Source organism: Perca flavescens, chromosome 3 (genome assembly GCF_004354835.1).
Source record: "Perca flavescens isolate YP-PL-M2 chromosome 3, PFLA_1.0, whole genome shotgun sequence".
NCBI lineage: Eukaryota > Metazoa > Chordata > Actinopteri > Perciformes > Percidae > Perca > Perca flavescens.
The window spans coordinates 35,424,246-35,445,679 of record NC_041333.1 but is presented as its reverse complement, the minus strand read 5'-3'; the positions used below and the strand labels follow the sequence as shown (position 1 = coordinate 35,445,679).

At 42.8% G+C, this 21,434-nt stretch overlaps 1 protein-coding gene across 1 annotated transcript; it reads right to left on the bottom strand.

Moving 5' to 3' along the window:
• Positions 1-7,931: 7,931 nt before the first annotated feature.
• LOC114552931 (solute carrier family 35 member F2) lies at positions 7,932-20,996 on the bottom strand. The gene is made up of 8 exons (XM_028574027.1): positions 20,893-20,996; positions 16,712-16,887; positions 14,175-14,302; positions 12,749-12,908; positions 9,975-10,131; positions 9,833-9,885; positions 8,938-9,092; positions 7,932-8,288 (listed from the first exon to the last, which is right to left on the bottom strand). Exons 1-8 carry the CDS (start codon positions 20,994-20,996, stop codon positions 7,932-7,934), a joined length of 1,290 nt encoding a protein of 429 aa, XP_028429828.1.
• Positions 20,997-21,434: the final 438 nt, after the last annotated feature.

The window sequence follows — 21,434 nt, the reverse complement described above, 5'->3', positions numbered from 1 at the left end:
GGGTCGAGTTCTGGTATGTGTGCCGCTACACTTCGTAGGTGTGGATGGTGGCGGGCTGCATCAGGCGTTGGTATTTCAGAGCGATCAAGCAGAATGTCATTACACTCAATTAGCGGTGGTAGCAGTAGGTTAGTCTGCCCATCAAGCGATTCGACCTGAAAACCCTCTGCCTTTCTGCCTGACGTCTCAACCAATCCGGCACAGGTCTTCAGTGAGTAGGGGAATGGTTGGCCCTTGATGTTGAAAAGCTCAAAGAAGTCTGATCGCAACAGCGAGCCGTTGCTTTGATCATCCAAAATGACGTACATGTTGGTTGCCTTCTCACGTTGACCTTGAGGGTATTACCAAGATCTGTCTTACCAGACAGATCTTCGGGCAGGATCTTCCTATTTGCTCTGGACCACATACCTGGGTACAGTGTGAGGAGATAGCTGTGCTGTCGCCAGCGTGTTCCTCTTCCTCCCCGCCATTGTCTGGTGGAGGTGTTGACCTTCTGTAGACTTGAGGTGGTGGGCCTGGATGCATAGCCGCATCATGTCGGTCACTGTCGCACTCCATGCACTTTACTGTTGCCTTACAGTCTCTTGCGAGATGACTGGCTGATGTGCAGCACTTGAAACAAATTCCATTCTCCTTGAGAATGCTCTCTTTCTTCAAGAGTCTTACCTCTAAATGCTCTGCATTTCCTTAGCGAATATGGTTTGTTGTGAATGAGACAATTTTTCTCTGGCCCGCCGGGCTTTCTCTCAGGTGAGATCGCAGGTGGGTTTTCACCTGAAGAGATGTCTGTCTTGTGAACGGATATTTTTCTTCCATAGTTATTTGAGACTACCTTGTCTGATGAAGTCGACAAAGTAATCGAATGGAGGAAAGTAGCCATTGTTATCTTCTTTAAACTTTGAGCCGACTGAGAGCCATTTCTCCTGTAGCCCGTGAGGGAGTTTCTCCACAATGGGACCAATGCCTCTGGCGGTATCCAGGTAAGTCAATCCTGTGAGGTAACCTTCTTCTCTGGCACCCTGGAGTTCCATAAGAAGATCGCCTAGGTCCCTCAGCTTCCCATAATCTTTGGTTGATATTCTTGGGAATTCATCCAATCTCTTAAAAAGAGACTTCTCCATTACTTCAGGTGCAGTGTAGCACTCTTGGAGGCGCTCCCAGGCCTTTTTAAGTGCTTTATCTGGGTTCCCGACATGTACAGAGCGAATCCTTTTGATGTGTTTCACAGACTCTGGTCCGAGCCATTTAATAAGCAAATCCAACATTTCATGACTGCCATGCTAAATAATTTTCAGGTTTATCATCGAATTGGTAGAGACTTGTACTTACTAAATCACGACGAGCCGGGAATCGTGCCAGGTGTTCTGTTTCAGGTGTCACTCTTGGGATGGATGGTGCATGCACAGGCACATATGATGGAGCTGCTGCCTTAAGTTGTGATTTGAGAGGATGATGTATTGTCTTGGTTTTTGCCGGGTGTCCGGTGTCTCTAGCAGGTGTTGTGTAAAGTCCACTGTCTCTAACGGGTGTTGTATGATGTCCTTCATATCTTACCAGACCCGTATGACCTCCCTTAAGTGGTGTGGTGATGTGGGTTACATCCCTGAATTTAGCATGGTTGTTGTTAGAGATGTTCCGATACCGATACCAGTATCGGTATCGGCTCCGATACTGCCTAAAACGCTGGTATCGGGAAGTACTGGAGTTTATGCACCGATCCGATACCACGTAATAAAGCCCTAAAGAAAATCTACATTAAAGTAGTTTATTTATGTTCTTTTTCCGTTATAACTGACTGTCAAACTGGAGAATAAAAGAAAGTTCTGGGGCATTCATTGTTTGTGTTTGTTCATGTTTAACAAAGAGTTTAACCTGAGCCAGACAGACAACAAAGATAGAAATCATATCACATCCATACGGGGATAGTAGTATACAGCTGTTAAAACATAATGAAATATATGACACTCTGGTATCGGATCGGTACTCGGTATCGGCCGATACGCAAGTTCAGGTATCGGAATCGGTATCGGGAAGCAAAAAAGTGGTATCGGGCCATCTGTAGTTGTTGTAGAATGGCTTTTTCGGTGCTGTGTTATGCTCAGATGGTCTATTATGGGTTTCAACCTCTTGTTGCCCTTCCTGTAACTGTAAGTTGCGTCCTGATGGAGGATTCCATGTGACGTAGCTCCCTTCTGATGATGCTGGCGCAGGGAATGTTGCATGGGCAGATGCTTGAGTTTGTGCTACGTTCTGTTCGGCTTGTGCTTCAACATATTCTTTAGTGCGTGTTACAATTTCATTTTGTAAATTTGCCTGAGAAGATATGTCGGTCTTGATTGAATCTTCTAGATCCAGTTCAGCCGCTTCTAATGCCTCGGCTTGGGCAAATAGCTGCGGCTGCCTCTCTTTGAAGTTCAAGTGCGCCTAGTTCGGCTTCCAGCTTTGCTTTTCCTAATTGTAGCTCTGCTTCCTTCGCTGCCCTTTGTACCTTCAGCTGTGCTTCTTTCTCAGCAAACGCTGCTCGTGCCCTCACCGCCTCTGCTTTAGCACGCGCCCTTACTGCGGCACTCGATGCCGATGACTGAGAGCTCTTTGATTTCCTTGTGAGCACAGATGCATTGTCAGTCCTTTCTGATTCCATTTTACTTCTCTGCTTGCTTCTCAAGACGTTGAAACTTCAGCTGGATTACGCTTTTTCACTGTACTGTTCTCGCTGAGGTGTAGCAACTCCAACTAAACAGTGAGCTAAACTCTCTCTATTCATGAACATGAAGAAATCCTGAGTTCTTTTTATGCAGATTTATTTTCTTCACATTGTGCTGAATCCATACACATGAGATGAGTGATGAGAGACGAGAGAGTGAAACTAGGAAACAAACAGCAAAATACTATAATTAGCTAAGCCACCTAGCTTACATGAACATTACTTTTACAGCAAAAAATCAATATGCTTCAAAGTTAACTTAGTCAGAACAAGGATTATATACATAGAAGCAATGCTTCTGCCGGGGAGTCAACGGAAATGATGCATTTTCTCTGGCGCAATGACTGTCTGCATTTCTAATGCGTTTTCTAACGTGGTGAATTCTAACGTGGTTTCTTACTTCCGGTTTTAGCGTAGTAAACAAACGTCAAAATAAGAGTCTACATGAACTACTTCCTGTTTTAGCTCAGTAAACAAATGTCAAAATAAGATTCTGCATGAAACTGAAAGTATGCCAAGTTATATGCATAAAAATTCAACTTAAATGCCTGAAGGGCAAAACAGGGACAGAGAGTTAGGTCCATTTCTTTCTGAGCTCGGTGTTGTTACCAGTGGGTAAAAGGACTGCCAGGCAGCTGACTTTTTGTTGGTAACAGTGATCACACCGTATGAAATAGGGTGAATAACTTTCAGTTTAAGGGTCCTATTTTAACGATCTAAGCGCACAGTGTGAAGCGCCTGGCGCAGGTGCGTTTAGGGCGTGTCCAAATCCACTTTAGCAAGTTTGGCGGTTGAAAAAAAGGGTCTGTGCGCTGGGCGCATGGTTCAAAAGGGTTGTACTTAGTGTCTTTGTTAATTCAGAGGTGTGTTTTGGGCGTAACATGCAATTAACCAATCAGAGATCATCTACCATTCCCTTTAAAAGCCAGGTGCGTTTGGACCTTGGAGCATTGCTGTTATGATGGAGGATTACACCGTAATATTGTTATTTGGAATCTTCTGCATGTGTGTGTCCCTGTGTGTGTAACAAGCATAGTGTGTGCACGCTGTGCACGAGCCTAGGAGCATTTTACTAATTAACAAGCATAGTGTGCTCTGTTAAATTAACAATGAAATGCTGCGTTATTGACTTTAGACCAGGTTTTTGTTGGTCAATGGTGCGATCACTTCCCGCTGCCTCAAGATAGCAACACGCCCAGAATGCACCTGAACACACCTCCCTGTAAGACCAGCACGCCCCAGAATGCACCTGAACACACCTCCCTCTAAGACCAGCATGCCCAGAATGCACCTGAACACACCTCCCTGTAAGACCAGCACGCCCAGAATGCACCTGAACACACCTCCCTCTAAGACCAGCACGCCCAGAATGCACCTGAACACACCTCCCTGTAAGACCAGCACGCCCAGAATGCACCTAAACACACCTCCCTGTAAGACCAGCACGCCCAGAATGCACCTGAACACACCTCCCTCTAAGACCAGCACGCCCAGAATGCACCTGAACACACCTCCCTGTAAGACCAGCACGCCCAGAATGCACCTAAACACACCTCCCTCTAAGACCAGCATGCCCAGAATGCACCTGAACACACCTCCCTCTAAGACCAGCATGCCCAGAATGCACCTGAACACACCTCCCTGTAAGACCAACACGCCCCAGAATGTACCTGAACACACCTCCCTGTAAGACCAGCACGCCCAGAATGCACCTGAACACACCTCCCTGTAAGACCAGCACGCCCAGCACACCTCCCTCTAAGACCAGCATGCCCAGAATGCACCTGAACACACCTCCCTGTAAGACCAGCACGCCCCAGAATGCACCTGAACACACCTCCCTGTAAGACCAGCACGCCTAGAATGCACCTGAACACACCTCCCTGTAAGACCAGCACGCCCAGAATGCACCTGAACACACCTCCCTGTAAGACCAGCACACCCAGAATGCACCTGAACACACCTCCCTGTAAGACCAGCACGCCCAGAATGCACCTGAACACACCTCCCTGTAAGACCAGCACGCCCAGAATGCACCTGAACACACCTCCCTGTAAGACCAGCACGCCCCAGAATGCACCTGAACACACCTCCCTCTAAGACCAGCATGCCCAGAATGCACCTGCACACACCTCCCTGTAAGACCAGCACGCCCAGAATGCACCTGAACACACCTCCCTGTAAGACCAGCACGCCCAGAATGCACCTGAACACACCTCCCTGTAAGACCAACACGCCCAGAATGCACCTGAACACACCTCCCTCTAAGACCAGCACGCCCATGAGCGCACAGATGGGTGCAGGTGCATTTGCTATTTAAACGACGTGGGCGCTGGACGGGAATCTGGCGACTGCGTTGGTCTTAAACTACCAAAGACACCTGCGTCGGGCTTTGCACTACGCTGGATAGGACCCATAGTTTTGTTTTTATATATCACTATTGAAAAAAAGGAGACAGCATGAATTTCTGTCAACTCTTGTGACACTGACCCACAGAAACTGAACAGATTAGATGTAAGTTTATATCGGACACTAAAGCAGCGCACAGATTGAACATTGAACATCATGGCTGATCCTATGCAGTTCTCCAACTAAGTATTTTGTATGTATTATATGTAGCTGCGTACTTCTGAGACATTTTTATTACTGAAAAACTGAAACTAAGCTCAAACTAGCAAACACACTCTTAAAAACTAACTCAAACTAAACCATAATGACATCCAAAAGTCAATACTAAAATCAAATATACAGTTGGACAACGTACACTCGAGTTACACCCAATTCCTGTTTTTGCGGTGAAACGCACAAAATGGCCGCCCCGCCACGGCCACGCCCTATCACGAAAAGTTTTTCTTTTAACAACTTTTCATCTTTAACATCTTAAGACGGCACAGACAGAGTTTGAAGTTGATCGGATGAAATCTCTGGGAGGAGTTCGTTAAAGTACGACATGTGGAAATGGCCAAAATCGCACTAATTTCAAACATTTAATTCAAAATGGCGGACTTCCTGTTGGGTTTAGGGTATGGCTCTAATAACGTTTCTTGTACATCCTTGACATGTTACATATGTGTACCAAGTTTCGTGAGTCTACATTAAACGCACTGCAGGGGCTAAATTTTTAAAACTTTCTAGGGGCGCTAGCGAGCCATTTTTGTGCGCCTATTCCCGAAACCCTTAAAATACGTAAATTTTCACCAGACTTGATGCGACCGCCAAATTTGATGAGTTTTTGAATATGTTAAGGCCCTCAAAAAGCCAATTCATTTGACGGGAAAAGAATAGAAAGAAAGAAAAAATAATTCCTTCAGTTTCAATAGGGCCTTCGCCGCTGTCGGCGCTCGGGCCCTAAATATAACCTTGGTATATGAAATAGATTTGATTTTAAAAACGCAAGATGAAAAGTAAACATGGGGTTCATTTATTGACTTGATTTATTGACTCGTGATAGATTTAGAGGTGCTTTTAAAGGTGCTCTAGGCGATGCTGGGGGACGTCACTTGTTGTTGACGTTTGAAGTACTGTCAAACAAAACGGAGGCTAGGCTCGTTGTCGTTGTCTAGGACAGCTCTCCTCTAACTAACTTCCCTCCTCCTTCTTGTTGGTTATTGGCTGAAAGACTGTTTGTTACGTTTGGTGGTGCAGGTTGGCGCAGTTTGTTATTGTTGCCGTCTGTGGAGCCTGGGCTGTCTACAGGTTTTTTTGGTCTTCAAGGTCGGTGGTTCGATTCCTGGCCCTGCAGTACCCTGCAGTCCCATGTTGAAGTGTCCTTGGGCAAGGCACTGAACCCCGAGTTGCCCCAGATGCTTCGCCATCGGAGTGTAAATGTGTGTGAATGTTAATCTGATGAGCAGGTGGCACCTTGTACGGCAGCCTCGGCCACAGTGTATGAATGTTCATGTAACGTTCAAGTCCATGCTTAAGAGCCACTATTATTCATTGGCTTTCAATTCAAGTTGAGCTTTGATATCTTGACCTTATTGACCTTATTCTTTTTCTACTGTCATTTATTTTGTATTGTACATTGTGCTTTGTTTGTGTTTATTGTCTTGTTGCTTTTGGAGCATGTTAAGCACTTTGGTCAACTGAGGTTGTTTTTAAACGTGCTATATAAATAAAATTTAACTGAACTGAATGTGTGTGAATGGCAGTGTTGTGCCTGAACGCGTTCATTGAACGATAGCTCATGAACTCGTTCATATTTTGGGGCGAACTTGAACTGAACGTAACGTAACTTTCGTCCAATAGGACGCCAGATTTCTATAGAGCCTTCCAGGCCAAATCCACGGCTAAAACACACCGTAAACAGGCCTTTAAATGTAGCGGAAAAAACACCCAATCTGGCAACACCAGCCACCAGTGTCTCACCACCACATGGGTCATCAGAACACAAAGCAGCAAGGAGGCTTTGTACGATAATTTAAACCAGTTTTAAGGTCAAAGGTTAGTGAGGATACGAAAAATCTTTACATTTCTGGGCAAACTTTGCCCACCGGCTTTCAAAAAGAAATTCTGCACTTGAGTCCCATCCACAGCAGACCTGAAACGGCCCGTTGAACTGAAAGCAACATGTGGAAATAAAGAACTATGAACTAAGTTCATTTTTGGGACTGTGAACTTAGTTCAACATTGTATGTTCAACCTGTACGCATGGGATCTACTTTGTATTCTTTATAAAGCAATGTTCTATGCATTTGTCCCTGTCAAATAAACATTAAATAAAAATAATAAATAAGTATGAACTATGAACTGAACTAGTTCATTTTAAAATTTGTGAACTGAACTTTGAACTAGTTCATGTAGAAAGTGAACTTTACCCAACACTGCTTGTACTATGTTAAAGCGCTTTGAGTAGTCGTGAAGAAAAGCTCTATATAAAAACAGTCCATGTGTTCAGGGGACAGGCAGCTAGCGGATAGCGAGGAGATGTTTGCTGTATGTGACAAAAAATGTTGTAGCCTAAAAAACGCATGACATCGCTTACAGCACCTTTAATAAAGAGTACCACTTTCTTTGTTTTTGCTCTTTTATTTCCCTTCTTTTCTCATTCATTTCTAAATGTATATGTACAAACTCAATAAATAAATGTTTAAAATATACATATATATATATATATATATATATATATATATATATATATATATATATATATATATATATATATATATATATATACATATATATATACATATATATGTGACATATGGACAGGTTGTCTTGCTGTACTTTACATTTTAGTGCTGCGTCCAACATGCTCATCATCACTCCCCCGTCGGAGGCTCTGTGACGGTCCGGGAGCTCTCCTCTTCTTCGCCTTCGTCCTCTCCTCCTCTTCCTCCTCCCTCCCCCCACCTCCCCCCTGCCGCTCCTCCTCAGCGGTGATGCTCACCGCCACCTCCTGCTCGGTGATGTCAACGTGAGCGGCCGCAGGGTTGTCATAACCTTCCTCACAGATGGAGGCGGATGAGGAAGAGGAGGAAGAGGAGGCAGCGGGGTCCGCGCGGTCAGCTGGCGTTGGCACAGCGTTGAAGGCGATGAAGCCAATGAGGACGACCACCAGCGAGACCAGGTAGAGTCCGGAGAACTGAGGCAGAAAGGGAGCTCGCTGTATTAATACACTCCACCTTCATTTTGTATTAGGGTTAGGGTTATGTACAGTACAGGCCAAAAGTTTGGACACACCTTCTCATTCAATGAGTTTCTTTATTTTCATGACTATTTACATTGTAGATTCTCACTGAAGGCATCAAAACTATGAATGAACACATATGGAATTATGTACTTAACAAAAAAGTGTGAAATAACTGAAAACATGTCTTATATTTTAGATTCCTCAAAGTAGCCACCCTTTGCTTTTTTTGATAACTCTGCAAACCCTTGGTGTTCTCTCAATGAGCTTCATGAGGTAGTCACCTGAAATGGTTTTACCTTCACAGGTGTGCTTTGTCAGGGTTAATTAGTGGAATGTGTTCCCTTATTAATAAAAAAGCAAAGGGTGGCTACTTTGAGGAATCTAAAATATAAGACATGTTTTCAGTTATTTCACACTTTTTTGTTAAGTACATAATTCCATATGTGTTCATTCATAGTTTTGATGCCTTCAGTGAGAATCTACAATGTAAATAGTCATGAAAATAAAAAGGAAACGCATTGAATGAGAAGGTGTGTCCAAACTTTTGGCCTGTGTGTGTGTGTGTGTGTGTGTGTGTGTGTGTGTGTGTGTGTGTGCTCACATTGTACTGGAAGAGGAAGATCCCACAGAAGAGGCTGAAGAGGTCAGCAGTGAGCAGGGAGAGGTTGACAGCGGTGGCGCTGCTCAGCTTCACCACTATGGGCATACAGCTGTACAGAGCGTACATACACAGCGCGTAGGCAGAGAACAGGAGCCCTGAGAGGAGAGACACACAACGCTTAGTTCATAGTAACAACTTCAACATTAAGAACATATGCTTATCTTAACCAGTTCAGAACATAGACTGTATATAAAGATGGACAACGCAGGTAGACAAAAGTACACACAGCGATACACTGGTAAGAGCAAATGACCATTAACCATGTATCAGCTAATTTAAATAGTTCACGTTACTTCATTTAATATTGTACGTGGCTTTTTCTTTTGCGGGGTGCAAATGTTCCACCAAAACAAGTTCCTTCCCGAGACTATGTTGCAGACCCACCGTCGATTGTGATTGATTTAAATAAATGCTTTTTTTTTTTTTCCCACACTGACAATAACAATATCAGAGCTGTCGTTTCTGTGACTTTGGGTATCTGACACATAGTGGCTGAAAATGTTAAATGCAGCTTTAAAAACTGATTGATTTTCATTTTTTCAGGGGGAGGGTTTAAGTCACCAACAGAGGTCATAGATTACCTATTGCCCGTTAATGCCCCTTAATGTTCAACGCAGTAAAATTGCTGATCAACTTTGACGGTTAAGTCAGAAGAAAATCTGAGACTACAAAGTAGACTTTAGGCATTTTATACTGTATATGTCTCCAAGCAATATCTTTCTATACAAAAAGAGTTGTATGTTGTAAAACCAACGAATTGAACCAGCATCTTTGCCAGGTCATCTTATCCTTATCCTTAATTTGTCTTCAAAGTGTTTCTGTGTGAGATACTGACCGATTTGCCAGCTCCACTGGATGGTAGCAACTTCATGACGTTCCAGGATCACCCTGGGTAAGTAAAAAAAAACCAAAACACCAGATCAACAATAGTGTCGAATGAGTCCTAAGTCCTGATCACAGTCACACCCAACACTTACATCTGGACAGTGCTGATGATTGTGCCGAACAGGCCGACCATGCCCAGGAACTCCACCCTGCTGAGGTTCTTCACTGTGTATTCCTGACACACATTAGACACCGCGTACAGCGAAGCGCTGAGCAGCACCAAACAGTCCCCCAACAGGATGTTTGAGGCTGAGGAGACGAGAGGAGAGACGTATAATTTCTGTGGTCCGACATTTGCGAAAGAACGCTGACTGGCCTGTGGATGGCTGGGCCATAAAAGACACGGCTTTCAAGCAGGAGAGCGGAGTTCAATGTCCCCTGGGAGAACACAAGACTTTGTTTCTAATCTTAAAGGAACACGCCGACTTATTGGGACTTTATCTTATTCACCGTAACCCCCAGAGTAAGACAAGTCCATACATACCCTTCTCATCTCCGTGCGTGCTGTAACGCTATCTGACGGCTCCAGCATTAGCTTAGCCTAGCACAGATCCAGCAGGTAACTGGTTCCAACTAGCCTACTGCTCCCAATTGTGACAAAAGTGACAAAATAACGCCAACATGTTCCTATTTACATGTTGTGATTTATAAGTCTGGCGTGTACAAAAAACAACGTAACATGAGACACAGCCGTCTTCTAACAGTAAACAAACCGGGAACTATATTCTCAGACAGGCTTGCTGCGAGCATATCACTCTGCCCAAGTACTATATTCTTCCGCCTGAGAATATAGTTCCCGGTTTGTTTACAGTTAGAAGACGGCTGTGTCTCATGTTACGTTGTTTTTTGTACACGCTGTGACTCTACAAATCACAACATGTAAATAGGAACATGGAGCACGGAGATGAGAAGTGTATGTATGGACTTATCTAACTCTGGGGGTTACGGTGAATAAGCTAAAGTCCCAATAAGTCGGCGTGGTCCTTTAACTAGTCGTTTTGGTGCTGTTGTGGCCGCATGACGCTCATTCTTTTGTCGGCTAAACTCAACTGCAACGGCCTCTGAAACGACCTCATGGTGCCCTGTAGTCGGCTCCTAGTAACCTAAATTTAAAGCTTTAGTGTGTAACTTTTTGATATTAACGAACGTCCGTTACATTCAAGTTGTTTGCCAAATAAGTTGCTACAAAACTAATTAAGACTATCAGCTCCACACAACTCTCTCTGTATCTCTCAGTATGGCTAAGTTCAGAAGATCCGGCGATTTTCGCTCGCAGAAACTCAAGTGAAAATAATTACCTCTTCAGTCCATCTTGGTTTTTTTAATCCTCCGTGTCCTCCTTGGCTACTACCAAATGCGTGGGGGGGGGGACGCAATCACGTAAGGCTTGTATCATGTGGACGCGGCGACAGTGTTGTTGTCATTACTTAGAATTCCTCATGGGGGCGACAGAAACGACGCACTATGGCTTTAAAGGTCCCATGACATGGTCCTCTTTGGATGCTTTAATATAGGCCTGTATATACTGTATCTGAAGTCTCTTTTATATAGACTGTAGTGGTCCCCTAATACTGTATCTGAAGTCTCTTTATATAGACCTTAGTGGTCCCCTAATACTGTATCTGAAGTCTCTTTTATATAGACCTTAGTGGTCCTCTAATACTGTATCTGAAGTCTCTTTTATATAGACCTTAGTGGTCTCCTAATACTGTATCTGAAGTCTCTTTTATATAGACCTTAGTGGTCCCCTAATATTGTATCTGAAGTCTCTTTTATATAGACCTTAGTGGTCCCCTAATACTGTATCTGAAGTCTCTTTTATATAGACCTTAGTGGTCCCCTAATACTGTATCTGAAGTCTCTTTTATATAGACCTTAGTGGTCTCCTAATACTGTATCTGAAGTCTCTTTTATATAGACCTTAGTGGTCTCCTAATACTGTATCTGAAGTCTCTTTTATATAGGCCTTAGTGGTCCCCTAATACTGTATCTGAAGTCTCTTTTATATAGACCTTAGTGGTCTCCTAATACTGTATCTGAAGTCTCTTTTATATAGGCCTTAGTTGTCCCCTAATACTGTATCTGAAGTCTCTTTCCCGAAATTCATCCTTGGTGCAGAATTACAGCCAGTCCCACAATGAGCTTTCCTTAGGATGTACCATTTCTGTGTCTGTAGCTATTGAGGAGGAGAGAGGGGGGGCAAGGTGGAGGGTGGGGGTGTGGTCTTGACCAACTGCCACTTTGCTCGTTTGAAAGCCATGATGTCTCTCTCTCTCTCATGGGTGGGCCAAATTCTCTGGGTGGTCAAAGCAGAGAAAGGGGAGGTAACCTTTCCCCTTATGACCTCATAAGGAGACGATTCCTGATTGGTCCATCTGAGCTTTCATTTTCTCAAAGGCATAGCAGGATACCCAGGGCTCGGTTTACACATATCACCATTTCTAGCCACTGGGGGACCATAGGCAGGCTGGGGGAACGCATATTAATGTTTAAAAAAAAAACTCATAAAGTGAAATTTTCATGCCATGGGACCTTTAACTATAAAAATTGCTAAACTTAACTGTCATGTGAGCGGTTGTCACTTGACCGGCCAGCGGTCGCCTAATTTCATAGAATAAAATACAATTTGTTGTGCTTAGGTTTTCGTACCATGTCATACGAACCCGTTCATGAGAATGCGTTGATTGTATCGGGAGCCAATGCCGTTATTTCAGGTCCGGAGCAATGTGTTCAAATATCCGTGTGCATGTTAGGACTTTGGCTGCTGCATTTTGAATGAGTTGGAGGCTGATTGTTTGGTTCAAAGAGCTCGCTTAACAAATTGTAGCCTGTGGCATTGACGAACTCAGTGAGTGAGTAAACTTACTGGAGCCCTGGTCTCGTCCAGCCAGCAGGTCGGCCCCCACCATGGCCCCCACCCCGAGGAGACAGATACAGATGGCTATATAGTGGACCGGCCTGTAGCGTGTCTTCAGAAACCACCAGGACAGGACCATCAGCACCGGGACCACAAAGCAATCCAGCAACTGGAGACAGAAAGACACAAATATCAACACAAATATCAACAGTTATTACAGATGAATTGAATTAATTGATACCTACTTTATTTTGTTTAGGTGTCTTTTGGGGAAAAAAAATCCCTAAAAATATTTCAATGTATTTTGACTCTCCTGTTGTCCTCGGGTCAAATTTGTCCCATTTTCAAAAAGTTTCTTTATCAGAAATTTGGGTTCCATACAACCATTAGTCTTCACAAGTCAAATGAGTTATCACTTCACTTCTTTCATTGAATGTGGGCGTTTTATTCGAATTCATAGCATTTGAAAACAATTAAATAAAAGAATGTTAAAAGAAAGTGGCAAAAATGTTGGAAAAACAGAAAAGAATTGACAAAACAACGGAAAAAGTGACAAAAAAATGGTAAAAAGCTTCAAAACCGTTGAGAAACGAGACAAAAAACATTGAAAAAAGTGACAAAAACATTGGGAAAAGCGATAATAGTGTTGAAAAAGTCGACCATTAGTGTTGAAAAAAAGGAGTTTTAATTTAAAATTTCGACCCAGAACAACTAAAAGTTGCACGGTGGACGGGAAGACAACACAAGGTTTAATTCAAGTGGACCGAGAGAAAACTAGACCTCTGCATCTCCTCTTGTCTCTGTTTTCAGGCTTTAAAAAATCTAGCCCTTGACGAAAAGACTTTGGCCAATCACAGGTCATTTCAGAGAGCGAGCGAGAGAGAGAGGGCGTTCCTATTGGCTGTAGGAAGAGGTCTGGCTCGACTCTCAGATTTTTTTATTTCTACCTCCTGCGGCTTTAAAAACAGTGATCATTCAAAAAGAAAATTGCAACTCTTTGGATACACCGCATCTCAAGTAGCAGCTAAAATGGATCAACATTGACACAAAACATCCTTTTATAAAGTTGGAGCGCTTTGCTCTTATTGAAGCACAAACAATCTCATTGGTTGAGTTAAATGTCGATGGGTGGAGCCAAAGAGCCCCAGTGTGTCGGATTCAAGTCAGTGCAAAACAGAAACAAGGACAGATGGACAAAAAGCCTGCTCCGATCTCACTGACTTATTGCAAAATGTATTAACAGTTTTACTATTAAATTCAAATTACATTTTGTAGTTGTTAGTTTCAGAACTTTGCTTTAAACACACCTTCTTCTAACTTGAAGCCTTTTAACTTTAATGAATGCAGGCTACTGCAGAGAGTTCACCAAACTCATTTAATTAACGTTTTTAAAAGAAACATGATCTGTTTTCACGATTAGAAACTGCACACCCACCTGTATACTGGTGAGGGTGGTGTATTGGTATGCTTTCACCACAGCGTAGTTGGCTTCTACATCCACCAGCCCCAGCAGGAGGTACTTCCACCATCGCCTCTTCAGAATCTGTAAAATATTGCCATCCCCTGCGTTTTAAAGGGAAAACCCCTGAACTTCAGTATTGACATGTATTTCTTTCACCACCAAGCCTGAGGACAGTTTAACATTTTAATCACTGAATCAAAAGTCTTGGCCATAGTAGGATTCGTAAATAACTTAACCGGCGGCGAATTAACTGCATTTCATTTTCTTTGTACTTGTACTCCGCACAATGACAATGAAGTTGAATTAATCTAATCTAAAGGGACAAATGACCAATATAGTCGTATGGTTTGGAAGACTTGTTGGTACTTTCAACTGAACTGAATATGAGATGCTTATCCTTCATCTCATCTCCCATTGACTGGAAAACTTTCCCCTCACTTGGTGTGTCTGCTCTGGGTCGTCTTTGCTTAATCATTTAAAGGTCCCATGACATGGTGCTCTTTGGGTGCTTTTATATAGGCCTTAGTGGTCCCCTAATACTGTATCTGAAGTCTCTTTTATATAGACCTTATTGGTCCCCTAATACTGTATCTGAAGTCTCTTTTATATAGGCCTTAGTGGTCCCCTAATACTGTATCTGAAGTCTCTTTTATATAGGCCTTATGGTCCCCTAATACTGTATCTGAAGTCTCTTTTATATAGACCTTATTGGTCCCCTAATACTGTATCTGAAGTCTCTTTAGACCTTAGTGGTCCCCTAATACTGTATATGAAGTCTCTTTTATATAGACCTTAGTGGTCCCCTAATACTGTATCTTAAGTATCTTTTATATAGACCTTAGTGGTCCCCTAATAATGTATCTGAAGTCTCTTTTATATAGACCTTAGTGGTCCCCTAATACTGTATCTTAAGTATCTTTTATATAGACCTTAGTGGTCCCCTAATAATGTATCTGAAGTCTCTTTTATATAGACCTTAGTGGTCCCCTAATACTGTATCTGAAGTCTCTTTTATATAGACCTTAGTGGTCCCCTAATACTGTATCTTAAGTATCTTTTATATAGACCTTAGTGGTCCCCTAATACTGTATCTGAAGTCTCTTTAGACCTTAGTGGTCCCCTAATACTGTATATGAAGTCTCTTTTATATAGACCTTAGTGGTCCCCTAATACTGTATCTTAAGTATCTTTTATATAGACCTTAGTGGTCCCCTAATAATGTATCTGAAGTCTCTTTTATATAGACCTTAGTGGTCCCCTAATACTGTATCTTAAGTATCTTTTATATAGACCTTAGTGGTCCCCTAATAATGTATCTGAAGTCTCTTTTATATAGACCTTAGTGGTCCCCTAATACTGTATCTGAAGTCTCTTTTATATAGACCTTAGTGGTCCCCTAATACTGTATCTTAAGTATCTTTTATATAGACCTTAGTGGTCCCCTAATACTGTATCTGAAGTCTCTTTTATATAGACCTTAGTGGTCCCCTAATACTGTATCTGAAGTCTCTTTTATATAGACCTTAGTGGTCCCCTAATAATGTATCTGAAGTCTCTTTTATATAGACCTTAGTGGTCCCCTAATACTGTATCTGAAGTCTCTTTTATATAGGCCTTAGTGGTCCCCTAATACTGTATCTGAAGTCTCTTTTATATAGACCTTAGTGGTCCCCTAATACTGTATCTGAAGTATCTTTTATATAGACCTTAGTGGTCCCCTAATACTGTATCTTAAGTATCTTTTATATAGACCTTAGTGGTCCCCTAATAATGTATCTGAAGTCTCTTTTATATAGACCTTAGTGGTCCCCTAATAATGTATCTGAAGTCTCTTTTATATAGACCTTAGTGGTCCCCTAATACTGTATCTGAAGTCTCTTTTATATAGACCTTAGTGGTCCCCTAATACTGTATCTGAAGTCTCTTTTATATAGACCTTAGTGGTCCCCTAATACTGTATCTGAAGTCTCTTTTATATAGACCTTAGTGGTCCCCTAATACTGTATCTGAAGTCTCTTTTATATAGACCTTAGTGGTCCCCTAATACTGTATCTGAAGTCTCTTTTATATAGACCTTAGTGGTCCCCTAATACTGTATCTGAAGTCTCTTTTATATAGACCTTAGTGGTCCCCTAATACTGTATCTGAAGTCTCTTTTATATAGACCTTAGTGGTCCCCTAATACTGTATCTGAAGTCTCTTTTATATAGACCTTAGTGGTCCCCTAATACTGTATCTGAAGTCTCTTTTATATAGACCTTAGTGGTCCCCTAATACTGTATCTGAAGTCTCTTTTATATAGACCTTAGTGGTCCCCTAATACTGTATCTGAAGTCTCTTTTATATAGACCTTAGTGGTCCCCTAATAATGTATCTGAAGTCTCCTTTATATAGACCTTATTATAGCAGCCTGGGGGAACTCATATTAATGTAAAAAAAAAAAACTCATCAAATGAAATTATCATGCCATGGGACCTTTAATTTAGTAACATACATTTCTCCTGAGTTACCTGTTCTGCAGAGCAGCATGGGGGTGTAGGTGACACACAGCAGGGCGTAGTTCAAGAAGCTCTGCAGCATGGGTGTGTTCACATGGAAGCTCGTAGCCAGGTACTGGGAGGTGATGGCCGTCCCGCAGATGAGCCCAGCCAGGCCCTGACCCATGGCCAACGTTTTGGCAACCTGCCTGAGAGAGAGGAGGACGACGCATCTTTAGAGCCACCAAGCACATTTATTTTAAGCAGGCTCCTAACTAGTTGCTTTTGGTGCCTAAAGTTAACTGTCGTTGCCGCATGATGCTAACTTTTGGTTGTGTAGTGCCAAATAGTGATCCTCCGCCCAAAATTGATTGCTTGGGAGCGTGTGTGGCCGGTTAAAGCTGTGATGCCCAGCTTATATATCTCCGTACCTCGCTTGGAAAACTGCCTGTCAGTGGATCTATTCCTTCTTTAACAGGTAAAACGTTCTGGGTGGGCTATAATTTGTCAGATATATAACGCTCATTCATTAAATCAAGCTATTTTGAAGCAGAAACAACCTTTCAAACACAAGGTAGGAGTGGACTAAACAGTGGACTAAGTACATTTACTCAAGTACTCTACTTAAGTACAAATGTTGAGGTACTTGTACTTTACTTGAGTCTTTTTCTTTTCATGCCACTTTCTACTTCTACTCCGCTACATTTCAGAGAGATATATTGTACTTTTTTACTCCACTACATTCATCTGTTACAGCTTTAGTTACTTTACACATTAAGGTTCATGCACACAATACACATGTAGTTTATAAAATCTGATGTTTTATTCTAAATTAAACTAGCCAACAATACAACAGCCTACAAGTCCAGCTGAGATGATAAGACCATTAAACACACACAACTGTTTGGATCCTTTACTCTTTCTAAAATGGGAGGATTTTTCTGAATTGAGTACTTTTACTTTTAATACTTTAAATACATTTTCCTGATGATACTTACAGACTTTAATGTGAGTAACATTTTCAATGCGGGACTTTTACTTGTAACAGGGTATTTTTACAGTGTGTCATTAGTACTTTTACTTGTAACAGGATATTTTTACAATGTGGCATTAGTACTTTTACTTGTAACATGGTATTTTTACAGTGTGGCATTAGTACTTTTACTTGGAACAGAGTATTTTTACAGTGTGGCATTAGTACTTTTACTGAAGTAAAAGTGTTGGAGCCATTACACAACTTTGTTTTGTTTTGTTTTTATACCACGTTGGTTATATATAACTAACTAATCTGCAGTTTTATGTTTGAACACTTGGTGGAGCATTGCCTTTGGGAAAGCATATATAGGTCATTAACATCCAGGGATACATAGGTGTGTGGCCGGGGTAGCCTAGAAATCTAGACCCACCCTAGCGGCAGCAAATGGAATTTGCAGCCAGGATCAGTCTAGCATAGCCTGACAAGCCAGACCCACATCCAGATGTTGGGTCTGGGAACTCACCATTGGCGGAGCTCGATCCGAGGGGCGGGATAAACGGTTGTCTTTCAAATTCCCTCTGCACGTAATAGGATAGCGCTACAACCAGTCAGAGCAACGAAGAAGGTAGCAAAGCTAGTTGATAGATTAAACTTTTGCCGTATCCGGTCGGCAAAACTCTGAACACATCTTCCTTTTTTAAGAATGATTTCTGTGCCGTTCTTTGTTCTTTTCTCAAAGAAAAGCTGAACTCCAAGTCTTCCAGAAGACCTCTGTTCACCACCAACAGCAGCAGCAGCAGCCATAAGCCCCGCCCACCGACTCTATACACGATGTGATTGGCCTGACCAAAATTTGGTTTTTGCAGCTTGAAAGTCAACGGAGAGTGCCTAGACCCCCCCCCTGGCTGCCAAATAAATTTGCTGCCACTAGGGGGAGTCTAGATTTCTAGGCTAAGTCTAGCAACTCTCCGTTGGATTGCGAGCTGGAAAAGTCAGGCCAATCACATCGTGTATAGAGTCGGTGGGCGGGGCTTATGGCTGCTTCTGATGGTGAACAGCGGACTGGAAGACTTGGAGTTCAGCTTTTCTTTGAGAAAAGAACAAAGAACGGCACAGAAGTCATTCTGAACAAAGGAAGATGTGTTCGGAGTTTTGCCGACCGGATACGGCAAAAGTTTAATCTATCAACTAGCTCCGCTACCTTCTTCGTTGCTCTGATTGGTTGTAGTGCTATCCTATTACGTGCAGAGAGAATGTGAAAGACAACCGTTTATCCCGCCCCTCGGATTGAGCTCCGTCAAGGGTGAGTTCCCAGACCCAACATCTGGATGTGGGTCTGGCTTCTCAGGCTATGGCCGGGGGCGGGGGGGACAGACAGCTTTTCACCATGTCAGGTAAGGTAAAGGTATTTTATTGTCACATACACATATATGTGTGTGTGTGTGTGTGACGGCCAGACAGCGAGGTTGTCAAGCCCGCAGGGCACGCTGGTGGAGTTTAACTCCGAAAAGACAGTTAACCACAGGTTCCCGTTAATCTTATGATGGACATGTGTTGTGATATTTAAACAAACGAACCGTCAATGGCGAAATAAAAGCCTCTTATTTACGAGAGTGGTCTGAGAGACCTCCGGTTGACAGCGGGGTCTCTGAGCCAGTCATGGCCCAGCGACGAGCTAGCGGCCCGGGGCAGGCGCCTGCCGATTGTCGCCTCACTTCATGGAGCTTCTCACCTCCGAAAACTTTGAAGCAAATTGTCAACTCGGCATCAATTTTCGCAAGACCGGCTATATTCGAAATGTTAACAGTTCATTATTTGCCTAAAACGTTGTCAGAAGTGAATTTAGAGATGAATAAGATGGCGAAAATTGTTAAAATTGTCCCGTTGTTGGTCTGTCTGTACCGGAAACACAACCCTTGTTGATCTAGGTCCCTATGCTGAAAAGGGAACAGCGAAAAGACCCTGCCCTGAAGTAGGAGCTGAAAGAGTTACAGGAACTGCAGCCAGAGGAAATCCCCAAATTGGTCCAGTTGGAACACAAGAAAACAAAAAGTTCTAGGAATTGCAAAAATCCCTCCGGTCGGAAAGCGGCTATACATGTAGCAAAATTCATTCTCTGCATTTAACCCATCTCTCAAGGGAGCAGTGGGCAGCCAATCACAGCCCCAGGGACCAACTCCAGATCTGAGCCAGTGCCTTGCTCAATGGCACTGCCTGGAGAACCTAGTACATGTTTTTTCATAGTGGGGGAAACCGGAGCACCCGGAGGAAACCCACACAAACATGGGGAGAACATGCAAACTCCACACAGAAAGGCCCCAGAACAACCTGGATTCAAACCCAGGACCTTCTCGCTGTGAGGCCACAGTGCTAACCACTGGGCCACCATGCTGTGTGCCCCAGGTTTGCGTGTCATTGATTAGTGTGCAAAAGAAAATAAATGGGTCACAGCACTGAAATGCAGACACATATGTGGACATTGATTATTGGCATGCAGAACACACGTCCCAGCAAGTTCTCCCCTGGTCCCACTTCATTGGCCTAATGTAGGAGTTGGTCAAAGACTCTACATAAAGCACATGTGTCAAACTCAAGGCCCGCGGGCCAAATCCGGCCCCTTGCAGATTTAGATCTGGCCCGTATATCAATTTGGGTTCACAATACATTTTGGCCCTCCTATAGTTGCGCGCCAAACCAAAAGCACGGAAAGTGTTTTTTTTTAACTGCAATTACCTGACATTCAAAGCAGACATATGGCAGATTTACAGACTCTGAGAATCAGAAAATCCCCCAGAAGCAGAGAGAGAGTTTAATATTCAGGCTGTGAACAAGTTGTTAAAAAAAATGTATCATTGTTTTGCTTGATTAGCTAAATTCTACGATGGCTAAGGAACTCTTTTGGTGACTTTTGTAGGGCTTTATGTCAACAAAAATGTGACAAAAAGCAATACATTTACAAAAACATGACAAATGTCTGAGAAAGCCAACAAAAATGTCCAAAAAAAAAAAGTGATATGTTTTAATAAAAAACACGTTAATAAACTCTACATGTCTGGCCCTTGGTGTGATTCTCTTTTTCCAGTGTGGCCCTCTGGGAAAATTAGCTTGACACCCCTTTATGTCATAAAGGAATACTTCCTACACACTTGGAAACAGCTCGCCCGGCTTTGTTCGAAAGGTAACAAAAACAGACTCTAACATTACTTCTCCTTCTCTCATCTCCCGTGGCTGCACTCACCAGGTGAAAATGTCCTTTGGGTTGAATTTCCTGATCCTCTCCATGAGTCCCCTGCTCTCACAGCTCGTATCCCCGGAGGCATCCTCGGGCTGCTTGGTAGCCATGTCGCCTCGCCAGTGATGGAGGAACCCTCTCTAAGTTTGAACTCTTAAATGCGTCTAACGCCTTGGCTTTTTTTCTTTTTTACTGAATGATTAACCGACTCAGAGGGCAAAGACTACTCTGGTTACTTATCTCTCTCTCTGTGTGTGTGTGTGTGTGTGTGTGTGTGTGTGTGTGTGTGTGTGTATAATGTGGAGAAGACACTGTCGGCAGCCCTTAAAAAGATAAGAACTGATGATGAAAGAGAAACTCAAAGAAGTCATCACTGGGCTTCCTCCTCTCGTTTTCACTCTCATCTGTTATCTGCTGATTAATTAAAGCACCTCATGTTGGAGGAAAAGTGCGTCATCATCAAGGTGTTTTTTATGGAAATGACATTAGTGTAAAGTAACTAAGTGCATTAACTCAATCAGAATCAGAATCAGCTTTATTGGTCAGAT